The following is a 21,857-nucleotide window of genomic DNA, read 5'->3' as shown; positions in this document are numbered from 1 at the left end:
ACTTAACTGATTTCCCGAATTCCCTAAATCACTAAAAATAAGGTTAATAAGAAGAAAAGCATACTATTTAGTGACAAATGATTTATATATGTTATTTAATTGCTGTAACAATTGTTTGGAGTAGTTACTTCTAATATCTTCATTTGACAGGTGGACACACTGAGACTTAGAGAGGCTGAGGAAATTGTCCAAGGACATACAGCTTCTAAGTAGCATCATTAAAAATGAGATCTGCATGGTTTTTATACTGCTGACTGCCTCCCAAATAATGCTGTCTACATATTGCTATTTGCAAGAATTCTTTAATACAAATTCATGCAATGCTCATGAAATAGAGTTTTAATAAATATCAGTTCCTTCTCTTTGTATCTGTACAGTACTATTAATTTTCTCAAAGCAATTCACATTTATTTTATTTGATCGTTATGCTACTGATAAGGAAACTGACTAAATGATATCAACAAATTATGACTGGATCTGATCCTAGGTCCCAGGGTTTCTCACTTCACATTTTCCACCTTCTTGTCTCCAAACCAGTCCAAATGTCTTAGGAAGAGACTCATTTTTAATTTCTCTTGGGTCCTCCCTTCTTTTTTTAAACTGTAGGCAGAAAGGAAATTTTTTTTTTTTAAATAAATGAATGAGTGCCTTGATGTTACAGAACCTGATAGCACATATTTAAAGTGATTACTCTCTGTTCTTTGGGAACATCAGAACAGGAAGGCCACGCTCAACCAGACATTCCCTCGCCTTGCAATGACAAGCCTTAATGGAATCTGGCCTGCAGAGTGTCTGGGCTGTGTGCGATGCTGGTGTCAGAGCAAGTGCAAGCAAGTTCGGGAAGCGCAGTCTTTATGACATCGTGTAACTCAAACAGTCCTTCAAGGCACCACCCACCTTTTCCAGGGGGAATCTACCGAAGTGATTCTCTGGGAAACAGTGTGGAGGGGGTAGGGTGTTAAGTATGTGCTTTTGTTTTGTGGACGGGTGAGTAGGTGGAGACCGGTGGGGGGTTGGTGAGGGATATGAGAAACAAAGATGGAAAAAACAACCACCACTGCCACCAAAATATTCTGCTCAAGTATGAGGGAGTACACCCTACAGCTGTTAGCACTGTTCAGCATATTCTGCATATTTACATATACCAAGTATTTCCAAACAGCCTTGTGTTTGTTTTAAAATCCCACACGAAGATGTCTGGTAAAGCTGTCACTCGAAAGCTTATTTTCTTGGTGATGTTTACAAAACTGTTTTCAAAATTCTGTGTATACATCATAGACCAAACGGAAGAGTTAACTGTCATTACCAACTTTATAATCTAGATTAATCCATCTACGCATCGGACAACATTAAGAGCAAAACGCCCATGTTCTAAGGTAAAGAAAACACCTGGTTGGTTGAAGATAATTTTTTTTGAAATTATTTTTTGGTTCAATACAAAATGAAACACAGAACATCACCCAGTGATCCTCTGTCTTGAAGCCACCAAAGTGTGATATTCTTAATTACTATTGACTCTAATCTTTGATTTAGAAATATTTTGGTTTTAGGGTTTTTTTGCTTGGTGCTTTTTTTGTGTGCTTTTTGTTTTTTGTTTTGTAAGAAAAATGTTTAATAGTGGCTGGATTTCTCATATAGCCATTTTCTTTAGGAAATATAAAACACAAAACCACACATAGCCCATTTGAAAAAAATTAAGAAACTTCCAGCAGAAGGAATGGGGTTGTTTAAAGCTTTATTTTCCTTTTAGCAAGATCCACAAGAAAAGGATAGAGTGTCGTGTTTAAAGGGGAACAGATTTTGTATTTTTTGGCAAGATAATAAATCCTCTGTTGCTATATTTGGCTCCCTGCAAATAGTCTCTTTTACAAGTGCAAAGCAAAGATCAATGCTGGTGTTCTTCATTCAGCCACAGCCAAACTTGGTGTGGAAAGTAAAACGGTTGTACTTGAGTGTCGTTTCGAAGACAGTCTAGCTCATTTACTGATCAACAACATTCCAGAGTACAGGTACCTACTTTACACATTAAATGCATCAAAACATGTTTGCTTTCCATCACAGTTGTTCCACTGCTTAACTGATAACAGATGTAATGATTCAATCTGGACAAAAATGTAAAAGCTTTACTGTGTCAGTGTGGTCATATATAGATATTTTTGTCACATGTGTATAAGCAGGTCAAATGAGATGGTTGGAGACTTAGAGCATCACAGGATGATCACACGGTCCCAAAAAAGGAAGCAAAACAATTAAATGGTAGTTATTATCCCCAGAGAAAACACACTTCAGCTAGAAGAATTTGCACCAGATGTCCTGCTCTCCACCCCCCTGAATGCTTGTCTGACATAAATACCGCATAGCCCGTTAGATTCCAAGGCACTATAATAACCACGTGAAATGTTTGAAATAACAACAGAAATTCCCTTCATATGCCATTATTTAAGTGAAGGAAGATGAATCCTCCACAAATGACCACTGTAAACATGGAATAAGCCTTGCTAGTTTCAGTGATACATTAAATACTCTTAGGTTACAGGGCTGATGAAAAAATATATTGAAATCTACTACTAATTGTAGTGGTAGAATAACAGCCCTTTCAAAAAAATACTCACATCCTAATCTTTAGGACCTGTGAATGTCACCTTACATTTAAGAACTTTGCAGATGTAGTTAAATTATGAACCTTGAGATGAGGAGGCTATGCAGGCAGACTCAATGTAATTACAAAGGTCTTTAAACATGTGAGAGAGGCACAAAAGAGAGGGTCACAGTGATGCCATGTGAGAAGGACCTGACCAGTAGCTGATGGCTTAGAAGATGGAGGAAGGGGGCCATTAGTCAAGGACTCTAGAAGCTTGCAACAAGGAAAGAGACTCTCCCTTAGAGCTTCCAGAAGGAATGCAGCTCACACTTTGATTTTAGCCTGAGAGCAGTGCCGAATGTCTGACCTACAGGGTGGTTAAGATAATAAATGTGTTGTTTGAAGCCATTAAGTTTGTGGTAATTTTTTACAGCAGCCATAGAAAACTCCTAACACTAATCTCGTTTAAATATGGCAGTTAAGAATGCCAAATTATCTCACCTAATATCTTGGAGAGCCTACTGATTCAAACACTTATTTCTAGACTTTTGCACTTCTAAATGAAAGATCCATTTAAGAAGAAAGTAGAGTCCAATGTAGGAACACTCCAGCTTCCTTCAAAAATTCTTAGAATTTTCCTTTCCAGGTGCAGTTGTTCAGTGCCAATGAATTGTTAGGAAAGTTTCTTTTTTGTTGTTGTTTTTTTTGGATTTTTTCATAATACTTATATCAAGTTCTGTAACTAACAAATGTAAAAACAAAGCAACAAAATGCACTTCTCATAGTCAATAATTTTAGAAGCATTGTACTAAATTCATTCGTAAGCTTCCTGCTGTTATATAATTAACATAGCCCATTTCACTTGCCCTTCCATTATAAACACTTAGCTTCTAACCCACTCCTCACTGTAACAGATTCCCTGGTCTTAGAAATTAACCTCATAAAAACAAACAAACAAAACACTAAAATGTTTTAATTTCCAAAGATATTTATAAATTGCTTAATCGGATAAGAAGAAAACAGAGCTTTAGTTAATTGTCAAGAAATGCAGACCAAACCAAAATGCTACCTTAAAATACAAACATTAAATTCACATTAAATTATTTATTGAACATATTGAAGATAAAATTGTTTTTACTTACAAAGTCCTCCACCATCTTTTATCACTGACATATTATGTGATCTACATTTGAAGAATGAACAGAAATATGAAAATGTCTCTTTCCCAAACCCCAGAAAAAGAACAGAAAAAAAATTTAAGATTTTTTAATTAGTTTGTAAAGCTAAAAGTTTTATGAATTTTGTAAATTAAGACTGACAACATATGCAGGATTACTAAATTTGTCTTTCTGGAAATGTAAAATTAAGATAGCATAAAATTGCTCATAAAACTATCAAGTCTGGAATTTTATTGTACTTCAATGGTGCAGGATAATATTTCTATTAATAGTTTTCAGTTTACTTAATCAAGTGACAAATATAAAGTCTTCCACATTATTTCTTATAAAAGTATTTAACCTTCTTAGATTTATAGGATAAAAATTAATCCGTTTTCCCTTTCAACATATGCATTTTAAAATGATACAAAGAATTCACATGGAAACTCTTTCCTATACTGTATATCCAGAAAAATGTATGGAATAGTCTTTTTAAATCATATATAATATCCAAGATTGTAAATACCCTAAGAAATTAAATCATGTGTGTAAATATTCATTATTAATTTCTGCCCTAGCCACAGCATAAAAAAAAGTACATCTCTGTTAGTATAAAGAGATATCATTAGAAAAGTTCACATCTTATGCATACACCAAACAAAAATCTCCTAAAGAATCTTATATTCTAAAAGAGCTATTCTTACATCAAAATTTAGTAGTCCAGAAATTGTTAAAAAAGAAGCTAATTGACAGTAACCTGCCTTTTCTAGAAGGTATCATAGTTTACTTATATAATGGAATTGGTAAATTACACTTAATCCAATTAGTATTTCCTGGAACTTTAGAAGGAGATTCTAATTAATTTGCAATTTCAAGTGAACACTTGTTTGATCAATTATCTGAAACTATACAAATATTTTTCAAACAAAGAAAGCATAATGGACAATAAAGGAAATAAGAAAATTAAGGTATTTTAATAATAATGGCTATTTCTATATTTTGGAAAAGTGTATAGGGTGAAATTCCCAGAGCGCACTAAAAGAAAAAAGCCTGCTGAAAAATTCCAAAAGTCTGTTCTGTGCCCAATGACCATGACCAAGTTACCAAGGTAATTAACATTTTGAAGCTCTTGAGACTGAGGCCTTCCTAGAGGGTCCACCCATACCCCAATCTTCAATCATCTACTTTTGTGCAGCTTATCTATTTGTCTTCCACACACATTTTTTAACTAAAACTATAACCCGATTTTTGAAAATGACTTTAATAAGAGTTTTAATACTTTAATAAGAGATTTAAAGAGCTCTTAGGCCATGTTTTCAGAGAATAAATTTTAATTTTTCAAAGAAGCTTTAAATTTTCTGCAAGACATGTCTTTTATCCTGGAGGAAAGAAAACACAAAACGAAGCGAAACGGGGTTCTTAAGATCCTGTACATGAAAATCAGCAGGCTGATTTCTGTCTTGGTCTCATACAGTTTCTGCTTTTCTGCTGTCCTTATGTCTGCTGTGAAGGTGATCAATCACAGGGATTCTAACTGCCATCAATACTCCTTTGTAACTGCAATGGTTCAAGTGAACTCTTTCCATCTTCAATAACTGACACAGTGTCAACATCTGCTTCCAATAAAATTGTTTCTTTTTTCTCAAGCAGAGTAAATCTGCTGAGATTGTAAAGGGATTTTTTCCCTCCCCTTTTCATGCAAACGATTTTTTTCCATCATATTTTGCAATTTTTCCTCCAAGGCAAGTAAAAAAAAAAAAGAATAACTTCAAAAGAGAGGTTTTTATTCCAGGTGCTAAAGAAGCCAAAACAGAACTGAAAAAAATATAAATTTTGGTGATTTAGTAAAGATGTTGCCTTAATATGAGAGAAAATAATACAAAGGATCCTGGATGAATAGGATCTTGGAAATGTAAGAAAACTCACAGTTGGATCTACATACCACTAAAAGGTTAATTTATTTTCCTTCATAAGTGACACACTGAAGTAACAGAAATAATTAAGAAATTTACATTTTATCTTCAACAAATAGTAGTGGACAAGATTCTCTTGCAACAATTTGTAATGAAAAAGCAGTCATATATCTATTTGATTGCTGCAGAAGTGGATATGGGAAGTATAAAGAAGGGACATATGGGAGCTCAATTTTATGCCTTACTTAATTGACAGACATTTGTGGTACACTGTGGTGCTTACTGAACATTTACTATGAGACAGAGATGACTGACGATAGATAGATAGATGGATGGATGGATAGATAGATAGATAGATAGATAGATAGATAGATATGATTTCCAGACTTCACAGCCTGCCACTGAGGTACTATTATCTTACTTTGCTCATAAGATAAATAATACCCAAATCACACATACCTAATTGTGGCCAAGCCAGAATTCAGACAATGACCTAATGCCCAAGTCAATGGTCTTTTCCATGAATTCATTTTGCTTCTCTATTCATTCCTCAGTCAACACTCCAATATATAAACTCTCCTTTACCACCACTAATGCCATTGCCCCATTGACTTAATTTGGCAATATTATGTAACAAAGGGACACTCGTTAAGAAATAGAATTTAGTTTCTCGAAATACTGTTTCTGACTGCAACTTCAAATGACAAATATAACATTAAACCAGATAACCAATGCAAAAATTGGATAGATCCTGCCTGTTCTGCAGGTCTTAAGCACAGGAATAGGCAGTATGATTTCCAAAATGAATAGTGAGCTCCGCAAGGGCATGTTTTATGCCAGTGACTAAAATTTGTCTTTTTTTAAAGTTTTTTTTATAAAGTTAAAAGAATTAATTCCTTAAATTATTTGCAACCCACTGGTTCTCATTTGCAAAATGTAGAGCAACCCTGGCCATTTTTGCTTAAAATAATAATGTAAATAATTTTAAAAGGACAGAGAAAGAAAAAAAAATGCAGATGAAAGTTCAGAGGGGATGGTTAACCTTCTTAAGAAGAAACACTGGTTTTTAAAATATTTAGATGTTCTTTTCAAATAAACAGTGAGGGACAAAATAGCTTGTTGAGATCTAACTTAACACTATTATGTTGTTCCTTAACTCATGTTAGTTTATAGCGGTGGAAGCTTTGACTCGATGTCAAATAAATGAGATGATGATTTAATAGGGTCCAGCTCATAGACCTTTAAAAACCTTGAAAGAAGTCTAATTTTTAAAGTAGTCAAATGTGGAGTGGTTCTAAATGAATGGGGATGAAAGTTGGTAGCCCTCAGTGAAGCAGGTTAGAGGCCTCTAAGTTCAACAGCATCATTTTGATGTGAGAAGAGCAGACCCAGAGAGTGATAGCATTTTAAACTTAAATTCAGAATGTCATGCTAAATTACAGCTCATCCTCTTTTACTTAAGGTGGTGTAGGTAATATGATCGTAACAAGGGGGTACCAGTCCAAAAAAAAACAAACAAAACAGAACACCAATGGGATGCCAGACAATTATAGAGACATGCACTCTCTTTTTACTTAGACTTTGATCCATTCCTTGCCTGTTTAAGGATCTAATCCTTGCAGTATGTCAACAATGCCTTTTCTTAACAGGAGACCTCACTTACAAATCTTTCCTGGATACAGCAGAATTCAGATCTCCAACTTTTCTTGGACCCCAGAGACAAGGAACCTTTCATACTGTAGTTATCAGGAGTGGCACAGAACACAGTCCAAATTCAGAGTGTAGCTGTACAATTGTCTCTCTCTCTCCTTGAATTCAGTTCAATGGCGAGTAAGGAAAGGAGCAGAGAGTTAATCCTTTTCTTCTCCCTTAATTGGGAAAATCCAATTGAATGACCTGAATGAGCTGGAGTACAATGCTGTTCTAAGAAAAACTGCAAAGAAAATTAATAGGTTCCAAGGGAAGGGGAGGAAAATAAATAATTCCCAGTGAGTCATCCCATGGGAACTGCGTGAATACTTGACTTTGAAAACTCAGGAGGACACAAGAGGAAACCAATTTTGTAGATTGATTTAACTTCATGCTCCACATATTGGGCAAAGTACATATAACCATAACGAATCAAACCATAGATCAAAATACAGATAATTTAACCAAGCCACTCACTCCCTAGAAATCTAAGTTCATATCATTTGTAATATGATTTATAAATCGAAAATTCCTTAAGTTTTGACCTCACATTAGGTAAAAAAATGCACATTGTGTTAAGGAGAGTTTGGTTAAGAAGAAGCAACTTACGATAACAATATAAGAGAGTGTATAGATTTATAACTCACCAGAAGCACCAGGAAAGAAAATCAATGCAAAAAACAGAGATAAGGGAACTACTTTAAGCTATCTGTAAGAACCCTGCCTAGCTGAGCAGAGGTTGTGCTGTTCTTATAGCTAAAATGTTTATGCACAAGATATACACAATTTAAAGTGGAAAGTGGTATTTCATTAAACACTGTATTTCATATGGGTGAAGACCAGGATGGGGCACATTTGAGAAACTTTTACCAAACTAAAACTTCTATATAACACTAACTTTTTAATGTGACCCATCTCTGGAAGCAGCTAGGCAAGAATGGACTTTGCATCAAAAATTCTTCATAACTGCTACTTTTATAACCCTAATCTTTTCCTAACAAGGTCTTAATGGTAATTCCAAATTTATCTTATTTAGATCCTGAGGGCCATCCCAAGCTGAATCTTGAGTTTTCAAGGATAAATTTCAAAGAATAGTCAATTTGTAACCCCAATTTAAGTAACTGTGGCATAAATTCCAATCTAAATTTCATTTTGCTCTAAAAAGTTTTCTTAAAAGAGTTCAATCAACTAAGACCAGATTTAAATGAACAAGAAAGTTTTGAAAAAAAGATGTTTAAAATATTACATATATAATATATTATTTTTTAATTTACAATGACAAGTAACATTATCAGAAATAGTCATTGAATTAAAGGCTTTGTGACCCGTCTAGTACCTTCCCAAATATTGTCCCTTGAACATCTCTAGGAAAAAAAAAAAAAGTCCACTTAAAACATGGCCTTAAAAATTGTCATGATTGCATAAAGAGAAACAAGGAAAACAAGCCACTGGCAATCACAGGTAGCATGGGTAAATGCATTTTTTTTTCCCAGTAGTTCGATATAAACTGGTTCCATTTATCAAAGTTGGATGGGCTAAAAATCAGTAAGACAATTATATACTCTAGGCAAACTCTCCCTCTGATTTAAAGTTTCTGTAAAACATAGTCAACTTCCAAGTACTCTTTGGGACAAATTGAAGTAATGAAATATCTTTTCTTAAGTGTGGTCACTTCCTTTTCAAGCTATGCATATAACTCAAAGCTAAGTGAGCTAGCATGGAATTAAATCTTCACTGAGATTTAGTGTAAAACAATACTGTATTGGCTTGGCTATGGTGCTACTTTTGTAAAAAAGGAGAAACTGTCAAACACTTGAGGTAACCTAGAAAGCACAGAGCATATTACAGACATCTTAAAGACAAGCCTTTTCAACATTTTTGCCAGTGCTTCTCTGAGAGCAAGTTCTTTAAACAGAACTTAACAATTTTTACAATATTAAAAAAAATACATCCCTCAAAAATAGCCCATCAATGCTAAATCAAACTTCCTGTATTTCTACAAAAATAGATACACACAGAGCTACAAAATTGTATTCCTGAAAGAATGAGCATTTTCATTTGTGGTTCATCTTTTCCTGACAAGGTGGCTGGTTCAAAAAGGAAAAAAAAAATCCAAAGGAAACAAAATTTAAACCATGTAACCATAAAAGCAAGACTTAAAAAAGAGAGTTGCACAGTTGGCAAAGGCTCAGATGAGGGGAAAAAAACAAACAAAAATGCTTTTCTTCAACGTCTAGAACCCACTCTGCTTTCTCAAGAAAAGGCTCCCAACCAAAGTCAGCTGGCTGATACCTCCTCTTCTTGCATGTCTATCGTGTCCCACTGCAGAATGGGAAATCCTGGCAGCATCTTTCCCAGTGGGCCCACGGAGTCACACTCCAACCTGACTTGCTAATACTGTGTTTCAGTACCATGGTGATTCCTTGCTCTTGTCTTGATGCTGTAGACCTGGGAAAGGTAAGAGTGAGAAAAAGCAAAAGCTTTAATACAGGAAGTACTCAAAAGTGGGCATCATCTACAAGGAATTGGATATAGAAGCCAAAAAGACAATCCAGGCCGCTGTGGGGTATGCACTAAGGATGACCTGATCTCAAAAATATTCCATGCACAATTTTCACAAAGCCAACCAACACAGCAGTGGACAAAAACTCTAGACCAGCGCAGTGCTATTTGGATAGTAGAAGTTCTTTTTTTTTCAAAATTTTGGTATAGTAGAAATTCCTTACTGTAGTTTTTTATTTTCTTAGAGTATGAGTGATAATAAGTACAATAAAATAATATAAACAAAACCTTTTAATTTCTAATTCCAAAAGGAGCTGATATTTGGAGAAAACAAGTTAACCAATCTTTGGGGCACTTCGGTTAACACATTTCAGCAATAAATAATGATACTTTCGAACTAAAAGAGTGAGTCAATTCTGGTGCTATTTTGGAAATGTAGTCCATGGAAATGTAGTCACCATCCAATATGGTGAGCAATGAGACATGGTTAAAAACTGGATCTAATAGTGTTCAGTAAAATAGATACAGTTGGTTCATAGCTAATAGCACAAAATATTATTTTTATAAATGTACTTATCTTTTCACATCGTCCTCCAGAAAATATTTAGGATGGCTTATAAAAATCTATACTTCATAGCAAGAAAATAAAATTTACAGATAAGGTTTTAAAAGTAGTAACCAAAGGAAAATAAGTGAACACGTATGAATTCCAACTCAAAGCTAAAGTGATTAAGAAGTTTATCAAACAGAAAATGGAAATTGTGATTCTGATTTGGTTCCAGTCCAGTCAGTTGACTGATTTCTGAGGTGGACAATTAGCATAGCACCTTTAGCTTATACCTACTTGAAGTCACTTACCTCAGGTTCCTTTATTTTTGGCATAATCATTTAGAAGAGGACAGACAAAGCAATGATTAAACCAAGTACCAAACATGAAGGAGTGGGTAGAAAGGCAGCCTGTCTGCTGCTGCGCTCAGATCACAGGGTGGTTTCTTGATCCTTGATCTAAAACTGTTATAAGTCTGGGCTGGATGTCAGAAATGGAATGGTTAAATGAGCCAGTAGGGTTTTAAATTAAAATTGTTACTAAAACAGCTGCAATGATTTCACTTCTTGTCCCTCCAACTTGTCAAAGAATTTTACAAAACAATGGGTATGATTACAAAACAGACACAATTAGTCAGTCATTGATGGGAGACATTATGACAATCTACGAAAAGACTACGTAAAGGGAGAGAGAACAAACAGAAAAAGACAAAGCACCTCATAGAACCACAAGTCACCATCTATATCCTATAGCACTTGCATACTGGGGGAAAAAGCAACACTTTCTGAAAAAAGATTAGTTCCACCTTAATTTTTGTTTTCTCTTGAGACTAGTATTGTGTTAGAAACAGAGTCAACAGTTTTCCTTTCAAAAAAAAAAAGAGGAGGAGGAGGAGAAACAGGAGGAAGGAGGGAAGGAAGAAATAAAAGGATTTGGGGTATACCCATTCACTCTAAATTTGCTCTACTCGTTTTCAAATGATTTTGTGGTTAGAATAATTTGTAACCTGACACAGTCTCTGTTTGGTGACTCTTATAATCCAAACCACCTTAACTGACAATTTGCTGACTGCATAAATATTTTTTTCATTATTGAAACATCTCATCTTCTGTATGACTCAGTATTTCCAACACTTGAAGACCCCATCAATCTATAGAATGTCAGCACGGCAAGTCATGAATAGTGTTGGAATCATTAAGTGGTTTGAGTGTCTTTTTTTTTTTCCTCTTAGATAAAGGCAATCCCTAGTTTGCTTTGCAAAGACATATGACTCCTTCAAAATCATATTAGCCTTTTTCTGCAGACAACTATTGCATTACTTATCATAGCTCTACATTTTCCTACCAGAATTAACAGAGGGTATTCTCTCCTTATAACTTCATCTCACTGTTTTTGTTTCCAAGTCTTTGCATTACTCTAATCCAAACCTTAAAAAAAAAAAAAAAAAATCAATTGTCTAAGGCTTCAAATGTATTAAATAGCTAATGTGGTCCTTGTGGTTTTGCTGCTTCTTGGTGATGGTACAGTCTATCAAACCTTTGCTTTAATTACCAGGTTTTTCAAAAATATTCATAAAATTCAACAGTTAGGCATAGGTAAAACACGAGACCATGAACAACCACAAACAAAACACCCTACTACTAATAAGTTGCGGGAGAGAAGCAGCTAGGATTTTTCTTATTAGACAACTCACGAGGGTAGATCAAGATATTAAAGAGTCAGCAGCTCTTTAGTTTTCTCAGCAAGGGTTGAAGAAGACAAAATCCTTGACTGTATGTGGTCTACATACATTTGGGGTTTCCCCAGATTTTCTTACCAGAACACAAAATCTACTCTGCTATATTCTCCTATTTGGGCTTCTTCTGCCTCTCACTTTCCTAACTCAAACTGATATGAAATTGGTTCGTAACATATACTGAAACATCCCCACTGGCTGTCTGAAATCACCCATGTTTATCTTCTTGATATCGGTAACTCAGTTTTAATTTTATTGTTTAGTCTGTGAGATTTTTAGTAGAAAAGAAAATAAGCATCATAAAAATGTCGGTGAACATTTTCTTATGGCTGAATATGACAGGCACTGTGTGAAGTGCTTTTCATGAAATATTTCATGTAATGCTCCCAACCATGCTACAATAATATTTATTTTACAAATGAGAAAATTGAGACTAAGAGAAATTATGAAACTATTAAGTGGCAGAGCTAGGATTGAAAACAAGGTGGTCTGATGTCGGAGTCAAAGGTCTCAACCACAATGGATATGGCTGCCCCCATATGGACTATATTTGCCAGAGACAATGTCACTAACCTCTACTACCCACAATTCCCCAAGTTAAAAATCCTTTCATTAAATCAATCTGAGGAAAAAATATATTTTTTAATATTCCCTTTCACACTGTTTAGAAATCACCTGACAACAGAACCAATGTCAGACTTAAAAATAGAGCTCTTTTAGTGACCTTTTTAAACTATACATCTGTAATGTTTTTTAGCTTTTTAAGGTGCAGTAATTGATTACACAGTAGTTTATTATACTTCAGATGAAGACTACTTCAGTTGTGTAATAGGATATTCCATGTTGACTGATACGTTTTTGATATATAACCCTCCCCACAGCCACAAAAAGAACCCTTCTCCAGTGTGAACACTGAAGGCGCAGGGTGGTCATCTGGATCATGAGGTGTTTTCAGAAATGAGACCAGAGAACAAAAACATCAGATTGTTGGCTTCAGAGTCTGAGAGTGTGGGATTCAGTTAGGAAAAAAGCTTGAATGGAAACGCAAGCCCACAGACCAGTTCCTCAATTCAAAGCAGGGAGGGACAGAGGGAGAAAGAAACTCAGTGAGGGCAGGGATCCATCCCACAATGCTGAGATCAGGACCTGAGCCCAAATCAAGAGTTAGATGCTCAGCCAACTGGGCCATCCAGGTGCCCCAGAGGTTCACCTCTTACAAAAGGCTCTGGGAATAAGGAAGTAAAGATGGCAATGGGGTGTGTCTAAGGATGAGAGATCTGGACACTTCCTGCTCTCGTTCCCCTCCACTCTTAGGTGTCTTGTGAGAAGATCCTAAGTTTTCATGGGACCCCCAAAAAGATACAAGAGCAAGCTCAGAGAAAATGTTGGTGACCCTGCTAGTGTGTCTGATGTCTATGATGTGGGTACCCCACAGCAGAAGAAATGGCACCAGCCACCCCAACTGAGAATGTTAGAGGGATCCCAATAGCTAGAAGTTGAGCCTGATTTAAATGGGTCATCACGGAAGAGCACTGTACAGAGAATGCACTGAGAAACAGAGTGAGGGAGAGGGGATAGGTATGGAAACAAAGGCCCGGATAGGAAGGAAATGACAAAATCATGAACCAGCAACCTCTTAGTCAACAGTTTTTATGATACAACGATTCCAGGAATACAGAAGCAAACCCAAAGAGAGGGTGAGGATGGAATCTGAGAAGAGGTTCCAACGCTAAATTGGACATTGTACTAAATGGAGAGCAATGGAGATATCACTAAGTTGGACTAAGTATACTCATCATTAATGAGGTTAAGTTTTCTGCTATAGGGTAGACATAAATAATAATTCAGGTTTCTGAAAAATTACACCCCAGCACATCTGGACTTTCGGGAAAGTTTGATTGTCAGAGTTATACCCATTAGGAAAGCACGTCCTGCTTCTAAGTCAGCATAATCACTTGACAACACCACTGCCTATGGCTCTTCAGTAAGTTGAACATGCTTCCAATTAATTTTATTGCTGTAGATAAAAGAGGTAATGTGGTAACCGTACACCGGGGAGCATGCTGCTGATAAAAAAGAAGAAAACATAAGAACATAAAACCTTGAAGTGTGGGTAGAATATTTTATGACCTGAAAGCCAAGAAATACTTAGATGTATAAATATAAATTTTTCATTTCATACATACTAAGAGTCTAGAAACTTTTTAGGATCAAAATGCTTGCCATTAGACTAAAAGAAGCTGATAGCTTAGTCCTACATTAAAAAAAAAAATCTCCTGCTTCTTCCCTGCTTTAATAAAGGTAAGTCATACTTATTACATATTATAAGTATACACAACACTGTGTTGGCTACTGTATTAAAATATCTAACCTTTACCAACAATTTGACATCTAACACTGAAACACTGACAAATGATCACAAAGTGATGCAAGAGACAGTTGTATCATCTTCTCCCACTTTATAAAATTATCATTGGTAATGATCATACAACTGCATTTGTTTGTCTGAGCCCAAGGGCAATCAGTTTAAATGCTAGTTAAGAATTTCTAAATAAAATCTATGTGGGGATAGCACCTTAACACTAAGTAGGAGAGACACAAAGTAGAGGAAACACAAAGTGGGGGATTGGATAGTGAGAGCTATCCAATTCAGAAACTATGATTTCACTTCAGGTAAATACTTAAAAAATGTTTAACCACTGTAGACACCCCCCTTCATTCTTTTTAAAAACATCTTTTTTTCAAATTTCAAAACATCATAGATTTCTTGCTTAATATCCAGTTACAGAGGATTTAGAAAGTGTAAGTTCTACCTAATAGCCCCTGTTCCCATAGAACTCACGAAGTATACTTTAGATGTACACACAAAGTCATACCACTATTTATACTATACTATAACATGCTTATTTCACCTGCAATATTATCTTGGAACATGTTTTACTCCACATCAGTACATGTACATGAACCCTTCTGGAGGGATGTAGAATATTTATTCTACCCTGTAGTGTAAATTAACCCATTCTCCATAGATGTATACCATTTGGATACACACACATGTACAAACATACTTGTTACTAATGTGAACATTTTGACAGATGAGACAAATTCCTGAAAATATGTTTGGATAATTGCTGAACCTCAGCATATATGTTCACTTAAATCTGCATATTTCCATATTTCATTGTGGTTGCTACATGTTTCAGCAAATTTGTACCAATATTCATCTTATATTTTACAAATAAAAAGTATCTATTTTAATTTGCATTTCTTTTCACCTTAGTGAAGGTAAACATTCTGTGACTATGACATTTCTTCCTCAGTGTTTTATCTTTGGCCAATTTCCTATGCATTTAAGAAAGCAATTTTCTCATTTATTTCTAAGTGCTTTTTGTATAGTAGGTACATAAGGTTTATTTTTCTCATATTTTACAAAAATTTTAGCCAGTTCAATGAGCCTTAAGCATCTTCACAGTTAGCACTTCAATGTTGGACAATAATTCTTTTTAAAGTCATCACAAACAAAATATACTCTTGAACCAGACTGAAGAATAAATTTATTTTGACACTTGAATTACAATTACCTTCTTATCATTACAACCCTTGCACACTAAAACAATGGTAAGAGATACTTAACTATGGCAGAGAAATAATTTATTAGCAGAGGGATGTCTTTCTGTATATAAAGATGTTTTCTCCAGGCACATTTAGGAGTGACTTAAAAATTTCCATGTAGTCGTACTGTCAGAAACAATGAGGTGAAAACTGCCGAAATACTTGCCAAAATATATTTAAGTTCAGATTCAAAAGACGAGTAGAAATGGAAAACCGCTGAACCTCATGGACCATAATTTACTACGTTTTTTGTCAGAAGCACAGCACCTGCACACCTGAGGCAACCATTGCAGGTGGTACACGGGTCAGTGCCCAGGTGTTTCCGCTGCTCCTGTTTTCCCAGACAGCCTCCCCACCCCACCCCTGCAGCCTGCCTGCTGCCCGCCCTCTCACCACCTTCCTCCCTCCAAAGCCACAAACTCTCCTACTCGCAAAATCGCTAGCCATTGCCTTTGGCCATGTCCACTTCCTCAGACTCGTGCAGGTTAAAATGGCCAGCTAGCAGGGACACTGGCAAGTACTCAAACCCTGAGGACATGGAATTACAAATCTGAACGAGTCGCTTCAAAATCGATCTCACGGACAAGGACAAAACATCAATTACAGAGTTGGGTAGTTTGGGATCATTGTGGCAATTTACTGCACTCAAAACTTGAATATCAATTGGATAACCTCTTAGGTGAGAGACACTGGGGACCAGGAGGGAGGATATGTAATATAGACACTGCTCACCAATTCCAAAAGCAGATATATACAACAAAACAAAACAAAACTTCGAAGACAGAGACAAAGAATAAAGGAAAGAGGGAGTGGGGAAGAGTGAAACGAAATACCCTCTGTAATTTCTTCTACAGACTTTCTCCCAGAACTAGAGAGGAGCAAGACCAAAAAATGCTTGGATCACTTATTGTAACTGAAACCACAAGTTATAATACTCTCAAGAGATTCTAACTATCCAGACATCTGTTGGATAACAAATGCAGCCAAACATGCATCTTTAAAGAGGTTTCTAGGTTATGCAGTGACAGCTTTATGATCCAGAAAATAGATAATCCAACCAGAGGAAGAGCTAATCTGGATTCATTCCTCACTCATAAAAACATAATTAGGGACACAACACCAACACAGGAAACACCATACCTAGGAGGATGAGTTATTTAAAAAGACTCCAAATTTTTTAAAAATTACTTTAGAACTGCAGAAATATAAATGTCTTTTTCTACTCATTTGATTTAAGTAATCAATCTCTCCATTAAAGAAAAACATATTGGAAAATATTCAGTAAGAATGAGGTATGTTGCATATCAATCATCTACACTGACATCAGTAATTTCTCATCTTATTTAGATGTGATATAAACACAAGCTCGTTCTGACATTTTCCAGAAGGGATTGTCCAATCCAAGCAAACAGAAATGGGGCTTCAAAGATTCTGAAGATGCTGAGCATCACCTGATACAGTTCAAGCAAAGCAACCATGAAAATAAGCCTTATAAACATGCTTAGAATTGACAGAAATTATGAAAGTAAATACATAGTATATCAGGCTGTATCCAAACAAAGAATGGTATGGTTTTCCTCTAACAGTCTCTCATAAGACTTTTTTTGGTTGTCTTTTTGCCAAGGAATTCACAACATGTTGGCCACAGACAACTGTTTGTGAAACCTTATATTGTTGATAAATAGAACAATAAGAATTAGACAGTCTGGAAGAGAATAAAAAGAATCTGTAAATTCCGCAAGCTGTATAGAATTTTTGTATATAATCTTTGCAGCCTATTTGAAAACTGATGTGAAACTGTCTGGGAACAAGTTCTGAAACAGATTTCTTCATTTGAGCTGTTTCTTTTAGAGCTACCCCTATATGTGCTATGATATGAGCAAAGCGTTACTGAAAAGATAATTTGCGAACACAAAATAGCCTCACCCTGAAACAGGACTTTTAATTCTTTGAGCGGTTCTCCATTAAGAATCACACTAGAATATCCTGGGAGGGTTTTTTTGTTTTGTTTTGTTTTTTTCCAATCTCTACACCTCTCCTCTCAGAAGAGCATATATGGTTCTCTCAGGAAGACACGGTGTAGTTTGAAAAAATACCCAACTCCCAACCATAACTAGTTGGCGAGGTCTCCGTTAAGAAAACAGTCAAAAGCTGATGGCATTGCCTAGTTTTGCTTGCAGTTCTTGGGAAAATATTTCAGAGACCAAAAGATGCTACCCCATTTACAGAGCAATAAATAGAAACTTGTTTACAAAATTAATACTGCAATGGAAAAATGAATCCGTTTTTAGTTCACAACTTTCAAAGATTAGCAAGTATTAATGGAGTTTGGTGAGTCTATCTATAACTGCCTCATTCTGCACATAAAATTTCCTTTTGATCTATATGAGTGATGAGGACAAATATCTCAACAGTACTTAAATCCAAGGGGATAGGAACAATTTTTTAGTACCTCCTCATTCCACAAGGCAGAGTGCAACAGACAGGAAAACAAGTAAACAAAAAACTTGTTTAAAAATGTCTTAAAGATGCACATCCTGATATTCTTTCAAATTCTTTTCTTCTTGATTCTTTATTATACCTCTCCCATTGTCTGCCCAACCAATACAAAAGCACCCAGTTTTCATTGGATGGCCAACACCGGCAAACAGCAGTATTAGGAAATTTAGCTCTAGTAAACATCAAAATTATTCTTTTCTTTAAGATTTTATTTATTTATTTATTTTAGAGAGAGAGAGAGAGAGAGAGAGAGAGAGAAAGAAAGATCGATCGATCGATCAGTCGATCAGGGGAAAGGGGCAAAGGAAGAGTGAGACAGAAACCCAAGCAGATCCTATGCTGTGTGTACAGCCAGATGCAAGGCTCAGTCACATGATCCCAAGATCAGACCTGAGCCAAAACCAAGAGCCAGATGCTCAGTGGAGTGTGCCATCTAGGTGCCCCTATCACAGCCATTCTTCAAGAACAGAAGCAAATTAAGGTAGACAGAGTCAGGGAGTGACAGGCATTCAAGGCTTGCATTTCAGTTATTCATGATGTCTCACATCTCCAGTATGGATTTCTTTTTCTGTTTGAAATGCAATATATTTAGTAAGAATAATGAGAGCTTTAGTTCTCCGTCATGTGCACCATCTAGGAAACACAACCATGGGCAATCGTTCATTGGAATCTCCCAGCTGCGACAGAGTAAGAAGTATCATCTCCATTCTGCATCAAAGGAAGGGGAGGAACATACAGGTTATAAGACTTGCTCAACAGCATGCAGCTAAGTGGTGATGCGCTTCTTGGAATTTTTTTTTTTTTTTTTTTGGTCCTCTGCTTTTCCCATATACATCTCTAGACACACATTTCTACATGTCTGCAAAGATTAAAGTTCTCCGTACTGACCACCATTTTTATGAGCCCCTAAATGACTGGGCCAGAGAGGGGACAGTAATCATCAATTAGCTCAATCTCATCTCTCCTTGCCTCTTTCTCTTTTACACACACAAACACACACACACACACACCATTATTTGTATTATTATGCAAATAATCTCAGAACATCTGGACTCCTCTCAGAAGGCTCCTGCACTTCCTCTGTAAAGTAGGAGGAGGCTCTATGAGACAAAATCCCCATGCCATGGACACTGTGACATTATGGCACCATTCAGTGGAGGAAGGCCCAGAAGACAGTGTGGGCAAGATCTACATGGAACTGGGAGAGCAGGGGAAATTCATTAAGGCTCTACAGAATTCAGCCATGGATACTTGAAACTGACAGCAGTGCTCTGGAATGCATTTCTCCCTCTGTTTCACCATCCAGTTACTTTTCATGCAGATCTCACTCCCTGGCTGGGATCTCCTGGCATTTTGCATGCATCTCAGAGATGGTTTCCATTACGCTTCTGGTTACAAAACTGTCATTCTGGACATGTGCCCTATACAAATAACACCCTTTAGGAGTGTGTAAATATTTTAACATACCTTTGATTTTTTTTTTTCTCTCAGTGGAAAACAGGATTATGACATATCCCAAAGAAAAAGAAAAGGGTCTGCAGAAAGGGTTAAACAATTAGTTGTTAATTACTAGATTATTGTTACCAAATCATAATAAACTCTAAAAAAGTCCAGAGAAAGTATAGTTCAAAAAACATCCCAACATATACATTCTTTTTCAGCTGCAACTATTGCTTTGTGACATCCTCACTATCCTAATTTAGATGATGTCCTCAAGGTAAGTATCCAGAAATCTATAAATTTTTATAGACGGACAATGGCAATTTTATAATTGCCACTGAAAAATCACATAGTCTCAAGGCAGGCTTCTATATAATATACCATTTAATATGTCTACCTGCTGAAATCAAATTATAAGAAGTAAGCTTCTGTGTCTATCCTATGTTAAAACATGATTATAGCCAATTTCCTAATTTCATCACTTACAAAAATTACTAAAAATGTCAGGAAAGGCTTCAATAAATCCCTAAACCCTATAGCTTCCAGAATTCAGACAACTAATATATATGCTCCATGAGAAGACGTGAAAAGGAAAGGAAGGAAACTGCTTTTAGTTGAGTACCAACCATATATGTTACTTTGGTGTCCTCTCTTCTCTAGAATAAAAACTTCCTTAGTGCTTTAGAATTTTATATAGATCATACTATCCTGTCAACTATTACTGTAGCTTTCTGACAATTTCTGTCCAAACTTACCACATTTCTCACTCATTGAAAACCCTGGAACTGGAGCATTAAGATATCAAACAAATATCCAAGTGTACTGGGTTGATAACTATTGGTTTCCTATAGGGTTTTGTTTGTTTGTTTGTCTGTTTGTTTTGCAAATGTGTACGTTTAGAGAGACAAATGGTTTCCAAGGATCAGTGGGTATAACGCTCTTTGATTTGAATCCCTTTGATATCCCCAATGAAATTCAAAAATTAGTAGCATTTTACAAGGGGATGTTAAAATAGTTTAGCATGGTTATTTTTGAGAACTTTCATGCAATCACAATCTTTGTTGCCCAGGCTTGTCAGCACCAGACCACCTACAAGAAAGTGCAGGTCTTGAGATGTGATCTAGAGAGATGGCAAAGTTACAGGTTGACAGGAAAAGCAAGTGGTAACTTGATGTCCACCTCTCTTTCAGGGAGAAAACTGCCTATTTGCTGCTCTAGTTCACTAGCTACTTTCCATCCTGCTTTCTGTTTCCTGTATTTGATCAAACAAAGACGGATGTTTCTCCTCATGGATTGCAATGTAAAGCATCCACTAGTATTGAACAAGACTGACCACCGTGGTCTTAACAGCTGAAGTCATTTGATCAGCTGATTTCAAAGGGAACAGTATATAACAATTTTGAGCAATAATAGTTTACATTGCTTCAAAATACAATTCTGCCTTTTGTAAATAAGGTCCCTTTTGTAAAATCTTCAGATAAGAGGATGAAAATTAAATGCATTTTGTGAAATGTAGTATACAGGACTTATATCATAAAAAAATTTTCCAAGAAACATGTAAGTTGATTCTTTCATAATATTATCAGACACCAAGTATCCGTGGAGAGGACAAAAATAGATAAAAAGGATATTTGGTTACTCCTAACTTCCCCATTGGTGCCCAGTGCTCCCTACCCATTATCAAAATTTAAGTTCTCAAAGAATGTTTTCCAGGCCTTTTAACAGAGTAATTCTATTCACAGGTTAGTCAAGGCCATTATTGTGAAAGTTTCTTCAGAAATAATATGTTTATGCCTTAACATCTGAGGGAATACTAGAAACATAGCTTCTTGTACCTATGGAAAATTTCATAGGTACAAGAAGGTACATAACTTGCCTGTATCCAGCAAGTTATTTTAAGATCTAGTAGCTACTGTTTTTCTGTCTAACAAGGGTCAATGTCCCACGCTATAATACATAATCTTGATTTCACTCAATAATTGAAGATATGCTCATTAGTGAGAGATAAACCAGATACTGTTTAATATCTGGCTATAATAATAGTTTGGGGCAGAATCATTTAATGATCTCCTTAAAAAATCTACGACTTATCCAAATGTATGGTTAATGCTTATATGACAAATTTTTTAAGAAGTCAGAAGATACATCAACATAGTTTATGTTAAGTAAATTATTGGCAATA

General features: G+C 35.8%; 1 protein-coding gene across 2 annotated transcripts in view; it reads right to left on the bottom strand.

Moving 5' to 3' along the window:
- Window positions 1-1,745: 1,745 nt before the first annotated feature.
- VGLL3 (vestigial like family member 3) overlaps window positions 1,746-21,857 on the bottom strand; it is a 49,158-nt gene continuing 29,046 nt past the window's right edge. For both annotated transcript variants that reach the window (XM_046004010.1, XM_046004011.1), the window contains exon 4: window positions 1,746-9,788. In XM_046004010.1, the coding sequence (XP_045859966.1) occupies window positions 9,745-9,788 (44 nt within the window). In that variant the 3' untranslated portion in view covers window positions 1,746-9,744. The remainder of the gene's footprint in view (window positions 9,789-21,857) is intronic.

Source organism: Meles meles, chromosome 4 (genome assembly GCF_922984935.1).
Source record: "Meles meles chromosome 4, mMelMel3.1 paternal haplotype, whole genome shotgun sequence".
Lineage (NCBI taxonomy): Eukaryota > Metazoa > Chordata > Mammalia > Carnivora > Mustelidae > Meles > Meles meles.
Note: the sequence above shows the minus strand (reverse complement) of the source record. Positions and strands in the feature narration are given on the sequence as shown.